This window comes from Oncorhynchus tshawytscha, unplaced genomic scaffold (genome assembly GCF_018296145.1).
Source record: "Oncorhynchus tshawytscha isolate Ot180627B unplaced genomic scaffold, Otsh_v2.0 Un_contig_17871_pilon_pilon, whole genome shotgun sequence".
Lineage (NCBI taxonomy): Eukaryota > Metazoa > Chordata > Actinopteri > Salmoniformes > Salmonidae > Oncorhynchus > Oncorhynchus tshawytscha.
The window spans coordinates 14,226-27,376 of NW_024607482.1; the positions used below are offsets into that span (position 1 = coordinate 14,226).

Genomic DNA, 13,151 nt, shown 5'->3' on the forward strand with positions numbered 1-13,151 from the left:
GGGCTACATGAGGTGTGATACTAACCTTATTTAAAACATATAGTGATACTAACCTTATAGGACTATGGGCTAGACTACATGAGGTGTGATACTAACCTTATTAAAACATATAGGCCTATGGGCTAGATACGAGGTGTGATACTATGATTTGAACAAGTAGCAACAAAAAAAGGCTTTGTTTCTTATGCCGGGCATCCTTCACAAGTGATAATATATAATTCACAAGTGATACGCTAATATTGTCACCCATCAGACTATTCTTGTTTTAATCTTGTCTTTACATATACCAAATAACATCTGTTCAGTGTAAATTGTTTAAAGTAGTTCTCGTGCAACTGGAGTTGTTTGGTTTGTTAAACTTTGAGATCAGTGTTGTTTGTTTGTCTTGTGATGCTGTAGATCCACTCACATATCCCAGTCTGAAGTTCCTTATGGTCCACTCTGGTGATTCTGACTCCGACAGCATCTCAACACTGATCTCTCCGTAGGTCACCGGCTCATCTGTGAATGGCCAGTAGTGGTCACACTTCACCCTGCGTCTCTCGTTACACTGCGTCAGCATCACAATGATGTGGCTCTTCTGCTGCAGGATCATGTTCCAGAAGTCGTTCCTCGTCTCAGGCAGAGGACCCTGGGTAGCGATGTACTCTCTGGGTGATTTATAACCCTGTAGAGGGAGAAAACCAGGGTTATGGTTACTGTTGAGGTTCAGGTCTCAGGCAGAGGGCCCTGGGTGATGATTTATAACCCTGTAGAGGGAGAAAACCAGGGTTATGGTTACTGTTGAGGTTCAGGTGTCAGGCAGAGGGCCCTGGGTGGTGATTTATAACCCTGTAGAGAGAGAAAACCAGGGTTATGGTTACTGTTGAGGTTCAGGTCTCAGGCAGAGGGCCCTGGGTGATGATTTATAACCCTATAGAGGGAGAAAACCAGGGTTATGGTTACTGTTGAGGTTCAGGTCTCAGGCAGAGGGCCCTGTGTGATGATTTATAACCCTATAGAGGGAGAAAACCAGGGTTATGGTTACTGTTGAGGTCTCAAGCAGAGGACCCTGGGTGATGTACACTGGGAGATTTAAAACCCTGGAGGGGGAACGGATGACATCATGCCTATGATCTCTCTGGTCCCTGTATTTGCTGTGTTCACTGTATTGACCAGATCACTACATTGATCAACGGTAGTTAGCAGACACTAAATGGTATGTAGTTGGTATGTACTGGTACTAACTGGTATCTAGTTGGTATGTACTGGTACTAACTGGTATGTAGTTGGTATGTACTGGAACTGGTATGTAGATGGTATGTACGTATACTGACTGGTATGTAGTTGGTATATACTGGTATGTAGATGTATGTACTGGTACTAACTGGTATGTAGTTGGTAGGTACTGGTATGTAGATGGTATGTACTGGTACTAACTGTTATGTAGTTGGTATGTACTGGTATGTAGATGATATGTACTGGTACTAACTGGTATGTAGTCGTTATATACTGGTATGTAGATGGTATGTACTGGTACTAACTGGTATGTAGTTGGCATGTACTGGTACTAACTGGTATGTAGTTGGTATGTACTGGTATGTAGATGATATGTACTGGTACTAACTGGTATGTAGTCGTTATATACTGGTATGTAGATGGTATGTACTGGTACTAACTGGTATGTAGTTGGTGTGTACTGGTACTAACTGGTATGTAGTTGGTGTACTGGTACTAGACTGGTATGTATATGGTATGTACTGGTATGTAGTTGGTGTGTAGTGGTAGTAACTGGTATGTAGATGGTATGTACTGGTACTAACTGGTATGTAGTTGGTATGTACTGGTACTAACTGGTATGTAGTTGGTGTGTACTGGTACTTACTGTTATGTAGTTGGTATGTACTGGTACTTACTGGTATGTAGTTGGTATGTACTGATACTTACTGGTATGTAGTTGGCGTTGATGTAGTCTGATCCCTCGTCGTTATGTAAATAGATCACCTTCACTCTGCTGAAGTCATCTGGGGAAAGTCATGGTTCTATTCAGTACTCATCAGTGATCTGTTTCCTGTCTGTTCCTACAGATAAACTACCATGTTAAAGCATACTGTTATATATGGCTTAGTGTCTGCTACTGTTTCCTGTCGGTCACTCACACGGCAGGATGTTGGTGTAGCGGTTCTTGGGTCTGTTGATAGGCAGGTCTGCTGCATCATGGGAAAGATCCAGACCTACGCTCTTCAGCTCCTACAACATGACAGACACATGACAGACACATGACAGACACATGACAGGCCATGAGCGACGACTCAAACACAATATCTAATCCAGCTTTAACATGATCATTAGGTCATCAGAATACTACCTCAAACTGCAGAGAGAACTTGTAGGCGGAGTCTTTACTCATGTCTTTGAGGTACGCATCAAAGTCATCCATCTGGACAGGGCTAAAACACAACACACAGAACAGTCATCTCTCTGGACAGGGCTGAAACACAACACATGGAACAGTCATCCAGCTGGACAGGGCTGAAACACAACACACAGAACAGTCATCCATCTGGACAGGGCTGAAACACAACACATGGAACAGTCATCCAGCTGGACAAGGCTGAAACACAACACACAGAACAGTCATCCATCTGGACAGGGCTGAAACACAGAACAGTCATCCATCTGGACAGGGCTGAAACACAACACATGGAACAGTCATCCATCTGGACAGGGCTGAAACACAACACACAGAACAGTCATCCATCTGGACAGGGCTGAAACACACACACAGAACAGTCATCCATCTGGACAGGGCTGAAACACAACACACAGAACAGTCATCCATCTGGACAGGGCTGAAACACAACACACAGAACAGTCATCCATCTGGACAGGGCTGAAACACAACACATGGAACAGTCATCCATCTGGACAGGGCTGAAACACAACACATGGAACAGTCATCCATCTGGACAGGGCTGAAACACAACACACAGAACAGTCATCCGTCTGGACAGGGCTGAAACACAACACACAGAACAGTCATCCAGCTGTACAGGGCTGAAACACAACACACAGAACAGTCATCCATCTGGACGGGGCTGAAACACAACACACAGAACAGTCATCCATCTGGACAGGGCTGAAACACAACACACAGAACAGTCATCCATCTGGACAGGGCTGAAACACAACACACAGAACAGTCATCCATCTGGACAGGGCTGAAACACAACACACAGAACAGTCATCCAGCTGGACAGGGCTGAAACACAACAGTCATCCATCTGGACAGGGCTGAAACACAACAGTCATCCGTCTGGACAGGGCTGAAACACAACACACAGAACAGTCATCCATCTGGACAGGGCTGAAACACAACAGTCATCCATCTGGACAGGGCTGAAACACAACACACAGAACAGTCAGCTGGACAGGGCTGAAACACACAGTCATCCATCTGGACAGGGCTGAAACACAACACACAGAACAGTCATCCATCTGGACAGGGCTGAAACACAACAGTCATCCATATGGACAGGGCTGAAACACAACACACAGAACAGTCATCCATCTGGACAGGGCTGAAACACAACAGTCATCCATCTGGACAGGGCTGAAACACAACAGTCATCCATCTGGACAGGGCTGAAACACAACAGTCATCCATCTGGACAGGGCTGAAACACAACACACAGGACAGTCATCCACCTGGACAGGGCTGAAACACAACAGTCATCCATCTGGACAGGGCTGAAACACAACACACAGAACAGTCATCCATCTGGACAGGGCTGAAACACAAAAGTCATCCATCTGGACAGGGCTGAAACACAACAGTCATCCAGCTGGACAGGGCTGAAACACAACACATGGAACAGTCATCCATCTGGACAGGGCTGAAACACAACACACAGAACAGTCATCCATCTGGACAGGGCTGAAACACAACACACAGAACAGTCATCCATCTAGACAGGGCTGAAACACAACAGTCATCCATCTGGACAGGGCTGAAACACAACACACAGAACAGTCATCCATCTGGACAGGGCTGAAACACAACACATGGAACAGTCATCCATCTGGACAGGGCTGAAACACAACAGTCATCCATCTGGACAGGGCTGAAACACAACAGTCATCCAGCTGGACAGGGCTGAAACACAACACATGGAACAGGTATCCATCTGGACAGGGCTGAAACACAACAGTCATCCATCTGGACAGGGCTGAAACACAACAGTCATCCAGCTGGACAGGGCTGAAACACAACACACAGAACAGTCATCCAGCTGGACAGGGCTGAAACACAACACACAGAACAGTCATCCATCTGGACAGGGCTGAAACACAACACACAGAACAGTCATCCGTCTGGACAGGGCTGAAACACAACACACAGAACAGTCATCCAGCTGGACAGGGCTGAAACACAACACACAGAACAGTCATCCAGCTGGACAGGGCTGAAACACAACACACAGAACAGTCATCCAGCTGGACAGGGCTGAAACACAACACACAGATCAGTCATCCATCTGGACAGGGCTGAAACACAACACACAGAACAGTCATCCGTCTGGACAGGGCTGAAACACAACACACAGAACAGTCATCCGTCTGGACAGGGCTGAAACACAACAGTCATCCAGCTGGACAGGGCTGAAACACAACACACAGAACAGTCATCCAGCTGGACAGGGCTGAAACACAACAGTCATCCATCTGGACAGGGCTGAAACACAACACATGGAACAGTCATCCATCTGGACAGGGCTGAAACACAACACACAGAACAGTCATCCAGCTGGACAGGGCTGAAACACAACACACAGAACAGTCATCCAGCTGGACAGGGCTGAAACACAACAGTCATCCATCTGGACAGGGCTGAAACACAACACACAGAACAGTCATCCAGCTGGACAGGGCTGAAACACAACACACAGAACAGTCATCCATCTGGACAGGGCTGAAACACAACACACAGAACAGTCATCCAGCTGGACAGGGCTGAAACACAGCACACAGAACAGTCATCCATCTGGACAGGGCTGAAACACAACACACAGAACAGTCATCCAGCTGGACAGGGCTGAAACACAACACACAGAACAGTCATCCAGCTGGACAGGGCTGAAACACAACACACAGAACAGTCATCCATCTGGACAGGGCTGAAACACAACACACAGAACAGTCATCCAGCTGGACAGGGCTGAAGCACAACACACAGAACAGTCATCCATATGGACAGGGCTGAAACACAACACACAGAACAGTCATCCATCTGGACAGGGCTGAAACACAACACACAGAACAGTCATCCATCTAGACAGGGCTGAAACACAACAGTCATCCATCTGGACAGGGCTGAAACACAACACACAGAACAGTCATCCATCTGGACAGGGCTGAAACACAACACATGGAACAGTCATCCATCTGGACAGGGCTGAAACACAACAGTCATCCATCTGGACAGGGCTGAAACACAACAGTCATCCAGCTGGACAGGGCTGAAACACAACACATGGAACAGGTATCCATCTGGACAGGGCTGAAACACAACAGTCATCCATCTGGACAGGGCTGAAACACAACAGTCATCCAGCTGGACAGGGCTGAAACACAACACACAGAACAGTCATCCAGCTGGACAGGGCTGAAACACAACACACAGAACAGTCATCCATCTGGACAGGGCTGAAACACAACACACAGAACAGTCATCCGTCTGGACAGGGCTGAAACACAACACACAGAACAGTCATCCAGCTGGACAGGGCTGAAACACAACACACAGAACAGTCATCCAGCTGGACAGGGCTGAAACACAACACACAGAACAGTCATCCAGCTGGACAGGGCTGAAACACAACACACAGATCAGTCATCCATCTGGACAGGGCTGAAACACAACACACAGAACAGTCATCCGTCTGGACAGGGCTGAAACACAACACACAGAACAGTCATCCAGCTGGACAGGGCTGAAACACAACACACAGAACAGTCATCCATCTGGACAGGGCTGAAACACAACACACAGAACAGTCATCCAGCTGGACAGGGCTGAAACACAGCACACAGAACAGTCATCCATCTGGACAGGGCTGAAACACAACACACAGAACAGTCATCCAGCTGGACAGGGCTGAAACACAACACACAGAACAGTCATCCAGCTGGACAGGGCTGAAACACAACACACAGAACAGTCATCCATCTGGACAGGGCTGAAACACAACACACAGAACAGTCATCCAGCTGGACAGGGCTGAAGCACAACACACAGAACAGTCATCCATATGGACAGGGCTGAAACACAACACACAGAACAGTCATCCGTCTGGACAGGGCTGAAACACAACACACAGAACAGTCATCCATCTGGACAGGGCTGAAACACAACACACAGAACAGTCATCCAGCTGGACAGGGCTGAAACACAACACACACAACAGTCATCCAGCTGGACAGGGCTGAAACACAACAGTCATCCATCTGGACAGGGCTGAAACACAACACACAGAACAGTCATCCAGCTGGACAGGGCTGAAACACAGCACACAGAACAGTCATCCATCTGGACAGGGCTGAAACACAACACACAGAACAGTCATCCAGCTGGACAGGGCTGAAACACAACACACAGAACAGTCATCCAGCTGGACAGGGCTGAAACACAACACACAGAACAGTCATCCATCTGGACAGGGCTGAAACACAACACACAGAACAGTCATCCAGCTGGACAGGGCTGAAGCACAACACACAGAACAGTCATCCATATGGACAGGGCTGAAACACAACACACAGAACAGTCATCCGTCTGGACAGGGCTGAAACACAACACACAGAACAGTCATCCATCTGGACAGGGCTGAAACACAACACACAGAACAGTCATCCAGCTGGACAGGGCTGAAACACAACACACACAACAGTCATCCAGCTGGACAGGGCTGAAACACAACAGTCATCCATCTGGACAGGGCTGAAACACAACACACGGAACAGTCATCCATCTGGACAGGGCTGAAACACAACACACAGAACAGTCATCCAGCTGGACAGGGCTGAAACACAACAGTCATCCATCTGGACAGGGCTGAAACACAACATACAGAACAGTCATCCAGCTGGACAGGGCTGAAACACAGCACACAGAACAGTCATCCATCTGGACAGGGCTGAAACACAACACACAGAACAGTCATCCAGCTGGACAGGGCTGAAACACAACACACGGAACAGTCATCCATCTGGACAGGGCTGAAACACAACACACAGAACAGTCATCCAGCTAGACAGGGCTGAAACACAACAGTCTTCCAGCTGGACAGGGCTGAGACGCAACACACGGAACAGTCATCCAGCTGGACAGGGCTGAAACACAACAGTCATCCAGCTGGACAGGGCTGAAACACAACACACGGAACAGTCATCCAGCTGGACAGGGCTGAAACACAACACACAGAACAGTCATCCAGCTGGACAGGGCTGAAACACAACAGTCATCCATCTGGACAGGGCTGAAACACAACACACAGAACAGTCATCCATCTGGACAGGGCTGAAACACAACACACAGAACAGTCATCCAGATGGACAGGGCTGAAACACAACACACAGAACAGTGCGCATTGGTCCGATATTTCCTCAGAAGAGGAGGAGAATTGTTACAACATCACACACCCAGATTAACACACTTCACACACACACATATTAACACACACGGATTAACACAGTTCACACACAGATTAACACACTTCACACACACACATATTAACACACACGGATTAACACAGTTCACACACAGATTAACACAGTTCACACACACACACACAGATTAACACAGTTCACACACAGATGAACAGATTTCCTCCCAAGCACATACTGCAGCAGACACACAGCCCTTTCCTAGTAGTGTTACCTTGTTAGCTTCCGTTTCTTTAAAGCAGTCTTGCTCCTATAAAACACAGAGGGAAGAAATCCCTGATTCTTTGGTGTTCCACCATTTTATAATCAGACATTTAGTTCCCACCAGAAGTGATCCAACATCCAATCAAATCACTGCTTGTTGTCATTCTAGACAATAGAGGATAACCTACAGAACAGCAACATGCTCAAGTGATGTCTGTCCCAAATCCCCAACTCATAGATGATACAAACACACTTGACTCGTCCGAGCTTCCTTATTCAACCCCCACTGGACCCACATCACCACCCAACGGGCAGACCGCAAGCTGACAGAGTGCAGACAGAGTGCAGACAGTGGGCAGACAGCAGGCAGACAGAGGGCAGACAGATAGCAGACAGCAAGCAGACAGCGGGCAGACAGCAGGGAGACAGTGGGCAGACAGAGTGCAGACAGAGTGTAGACAGAGTGCAGACAGCGGGCAGACAGAGTGCAGACAGCGGGCAGGCAGAGTGCAGACAGCGGGCAGACAGAGTGCAGACAGCATGCAGACAGATGGCAGACAGTGGGCAGACAGCAGACAGACAGAGTGCAGACAGAGTGCAGACAGAACGCAGACAGAGTGCAGACAGCAAGCAGACAGAAGCAGACAGAGTGCAGACAGCAAGCAGACAGTGGGCAGACAGCGGGCAGACAGCAAGCAGACAGAGGGAAGACAGAGGCAGACAGCAAGCAGACAGCAAGCAGACAGAGGGAAGACAGAGGGCAGACAGAGTGCAGACAGAGGGCAGATAGAGTGCAGACAGCAAGCAGACAGAGGGCAGACAGAGTGCAGACAGAGGGCAGACAGAGTGCAGACAGCAAGCAGACAGAGGGAAGACAGAGTGCAGACAGCAAGCAGACAGAGGGCAGACAGACTGCAGACAGAGGGCAGACAGAGTGCAGACAGCAAGCAGACAGAGGGCAGACAGAGTGCAGACAGCAAGCAGACAGAGGGAAGACAGAGTGCAGACAGCAAGCACAGTGGGCAGACAGAGTGCAGACAGAGTGTAGACAGAGTGCAGACAGCGGGCAGACAGAGTGCAGACAGCGGGCAGGCAGAGTGCAGACAGAGTGCAGACAGCGGGCAGACAGAGTGCAGACAGCATGCAGACAGAGTGCAGACAGCATGCAGACAGATGGCAGACAGTGGGCAGACAGCAGACAGACAGAGTGCAGACAGAGTGCAGACAGAACGCAGACAGAGTGCAGACAGCAAGCAGACAGAAGCAGACAGAGTGCAGACAGCAGCAGACAGTGGGCAGACAGCGGGCAGACAGCAAGCAGACAGCAAGCATACAGAGGAAGACAGAGTGCAGACAGCAAGCAGACAGCAAGCAGACAGAGGGAAGACAGAGGGCAGACAGAGTGCAGACAGAGGGCAGAAGAGTGCAGACAGCAAGCAGACAGAGGGCAGACAGAGTGCAGACAGGCCCCAGAGGGCAGACAGAGTGCAGACAGCAAGCAGACAGAGGAAGACAGAGTGCAGACAGCAAGCAGACAGAGGGCAGACAGACTGCAGACAGAGGGCAGACAGAGTGCAGACAGCAAGCAGACAGAGGGCAGACAGAGTGCAGACAGCAAGCAGACAGAGGAAGACAGAGTGCAGACAGCAAGCACAGTGGGCAGACAGAGTGCAGACAGAGTGTAGACAGAGTGCAGACAGCGGGCAGACAGAGTGCAGACAGCAGGCAGAGTGCAGACAGAGTGCAGACAGCGGGCAGACAGAGTGCAGACAGCATGCAGACAGATGGCAGACAGAGTGCAGACAGCAAGCAGACAGTGGGCAGACAGCGGGCAGACAGCAAGCAGACAGCAAGCAGACAGAGGGAAGACAGAGGGCAGACAGCAAGCAGACAGAGGGAAGACAGAGTGCAGACAGAGGGCAGACAGAGGGCAGACAGCGTGCAGACAGGAAGGCCAAACTGTTGCTAGTATCATGCTACAGTATGTTAGTACGTTGCCATGTTATTGAATCCATCTTGAAGAGTGTGTTTTATGTGAAGGACTGTTCCAACCACAGACAGAGGATTACTAGAAAGATCTCTGATCTGAACACACTCTGATCACCTCAGGATCCTGGGACTCTTTTCTCCACCAGTTGATTGACAGTGGAAATGCAGATCATTTGTATGTGAAATGTCTGGCTACAGACTCCTTAAGTCACATCAATAAGAAAAGGGACCTTTCAGGTAGCTTGGTGTCTATGGTCAGAGGACAGCCTTTCTAACACAGGCCCCAGAACAGTTACTTACTAAGGAGTCAGAGGGGACAGCCTTTCTAACACAGGCCCCAGAACAGTTACTTACCAAGGATTAATATAAAAAGCCAAAAGATAGTCAGTCCAAAGGCAGGATGGCAGGAGGGTGAGGAAGGCAAAGAGGCTCCTTCGCCTGAGGGGTAGACAGACAGACAGACAGACAGACAGACAGACAGACAGACAGACAGACAGACAGACAGACAGACAGACAGACAGACAGACAGACAGACAGACAGACAGCTGACAGACAGACAGACAGACAGACAGTGACAGACAGACAGACAGACAGCAGACAGGTGGGGGACAGAACAGACTCACAGAACAGACACCATTAGTATCATGACAGAGAGGTAGGGCAGAGTAGTTCCTGTCAGAGGTCACACTGTTAATGCACCATACAGTCTGAGCCTGTTAATAAGATCTACTATAGTGACCTGTTCTTTAACTCTCTGGTCAATAACAGCCTTCTGTTGGTTCACAGTGGAGACATCAATGACTGTTCTTCATCAGGCCACTAACAGCCTTCTGTTGGTTCACAGTGGAGACATCAATGACTGTTCTCCTCATCAGGCCACTAACAGCCTTCTGTTGGTTCACAGTGGAGACATCAATGACTGTTCTCCTCATCAGGCCACTAACAGCCTTCTGTTGGTTCACAGTGGAGACATCAATGACTGGTCTCCTCATCAGTGTTCATTAGGGCCCAATGACAGCTGCTTGGCTTTACAGTAGGACTCAGTGTTCATTAGGGCCCAATGACAGCTGCTTGGCTTTACAGTAGGACTCAGTGTTCATTAGGGCCCAATGACAGCTGCTTGGCTTTACAGTAGGACTCAGTGTTCATTAGGGCCCAATGACAGCTGCTTGGCTTTACAGTAGGACTCAGTGTTCTTTAGGGCCCAATGACAGCTGCTTGGCTTTACAGTAGGACTCAGTGTTCATTAGGGCCCAATGATAGCTGCTTGGCTTTACAGTAGGACTCAGTGTTCATTAGGGCCCAATGACAGCTGCTTGGCTTTACAGTAGGACTCAGTGTTCATTAGGGCCCAATGACAGCTGCTTGGCTTTACAGTAGGACTCAGTGTTCATTAGGGCCCAATGACAGCTGCTTGGCTTTACAGTAGGACTCAGTGTTCATTAGGGCCCAATGACAGCTGCTTGGCTTTACAGTAGGACTCAGTGTTCATTAGGGCCCAATGACAGCTGCTTGGCTATACAGTAGGACTCAGTGTTCATTAGGGCCCAATGACAGCTGCTTGGCTTTACAGTAGGACTCAGTGTTCATTAGGGCCCAATGACAGCTGCTTGGCTTTACAGTAGGACTCAGTGTTCATTAGGGCCCAATGACAGCTGCTTGGCTTTACAGTAGGACTCAGTGTTCATTAGGGCCCAATGACAGCTGCTTGGCTTTACAGTAGGACTCAGTGTTCATTAGGGCCCAATGACAGCTGCTTGGCATTACAGTAGGACTCAGTGTTCATTAGGGCCCAATGACAGCTGCTTGGCTTTACAGTAGGACTCAGTGTTCATTAGGGCCCAATGACAGCTGCTTGGCTTTACAGTAGGACTCAGTGTTCATTAGGGCCAATGACAGCTGCTTGGCTTTACAGTAGGACTCAGTGTTCATTAGGGCCCAATGATAGCTGCTTGGCTTTACAGACCCCATGGTGAGGATCCATTGAAGAGATGGTCCACGTTAACACCACACCATGAGGAGGTATGGCTTAGTGATGGGAGGTGTGTGTGTGTTTAGGATGAAGCCAAGGCCTAGCGTAAGGGACAGTCTTTAAGCCCTCATATTAAATGTGTGTTTAGGATGAAGCCAAGGCCTAGCGTAAGGGACAGTCTTTAAGCCCTCATATTAAATGTGTGTTTAGGATGAAGCCAAGGCCTGGCGTAAGGGACAGTCTTTAAGCCCTCATATTTAATGTGTGTTTAGGATGAAGCCAAGGCCTGGCGTAAGGGACAGTCTTTAAGCCCTCATATTAATCATCATTAGTCTGTTATCAACAACTTCAGAAGGGCATCGTCTACTGGACATAACTGACTGTTCAACAACCATCTCTTGATAAAAGGTACAGAGTCCCAATTGTTGAAGGGTTTGTCCATTGTTGAAATGTTTAATTAAATAGTAAACGTGTATAGGAGCCAAAACTCCAACCCAAATCATTTCTTCCCCTTTCCCCTACAGAGGAAGCAATGCTGGCCTCTCCTCTGAGATCAGATTTACTACACCGTCATCAAAGATATAATCCTACTAACTCTAGCCAGTGTTAAACAGAGTTGTAGCCTCTCTCTCTCTCTCCCTGGTCTGATAGTTGGATTAGAGGTTATTCCTACTAACTCTAGCCAGTGTTAAACAGAGTTGTAGCCTCTCTCTCTCTGGTCTGATGGATTAGAGGTTATTCCTACTAACTCTAGCCAGTGTTAAACAGAGTTGTAGCCTCTCTCTCTCTCTCCCTGGTCTGATAGTTGGATTAGAGGTTATTCCTACTAACTCTAGCCAGTGTTAAACAGAGTTGTAGCCTCTCTCTCTCTGGTCTGATGGATTAGAGGTTATTCCTACTAACTCTAGCCAGTGTTAAACAGAGTTGTAGCCTCTCTCTCTCTGGTCTGATGGATTAGAGGTTATTCCTACTAACTCTAGCCAGTGTTAAACAGAGTTGTAGCCTCTCTCTCTCCCTGGTCTGATAGTTGGATTAGAGGTTATTCCTACTAACTCTAGCCAGTGTTAAACAGAGTTGTAGCTCTCTCTCTCTCCCTGGTCTGATAGTTGGATTAGAGGTTATTCCTACTAACTCTAGCCAGTGTTAAACAGAGTTGTAGTTATTCCTACTAACTCTAGCCCTCTCTCTCTCCCTGGTCTGATAGTTGGATTAGAGGTTATTCCTACTAACTCTAGCCAGTGTTAAACAGAGTTGTAGCCTCTCTCTCTCTCTCCCTGGTCTG

General features: G+C 48.4%; 1 protein-coding gene across 1 annotated transcript; it reads right to left on the reverse strand.

The window, feature by feature from the left end:
* Window positions 1-409: 409 nt before the first annotated feature.
* LOC112240977 (protein tyrosine phosphatase receptor type O) lies at window positions 410-10,335 on the reverse strand (the record flags this gene model as incomplete). The annotated part of the gene is made up of 6 exons (XM_042312469.1): window positions 410-667; window positions 1,927-2,003; window positions 2,139-2,229; window positions 2,348-2,429; window positions 7,919-7,954; window positions 10,252-10,335. Coding segments are annotated over 6 exons (628 nt in total), but the record flags the coding sequence as incomplete, so codon positions are not given.
* Window positions 10,336-13,151: the final 2,816 nt, after the last annotated feature.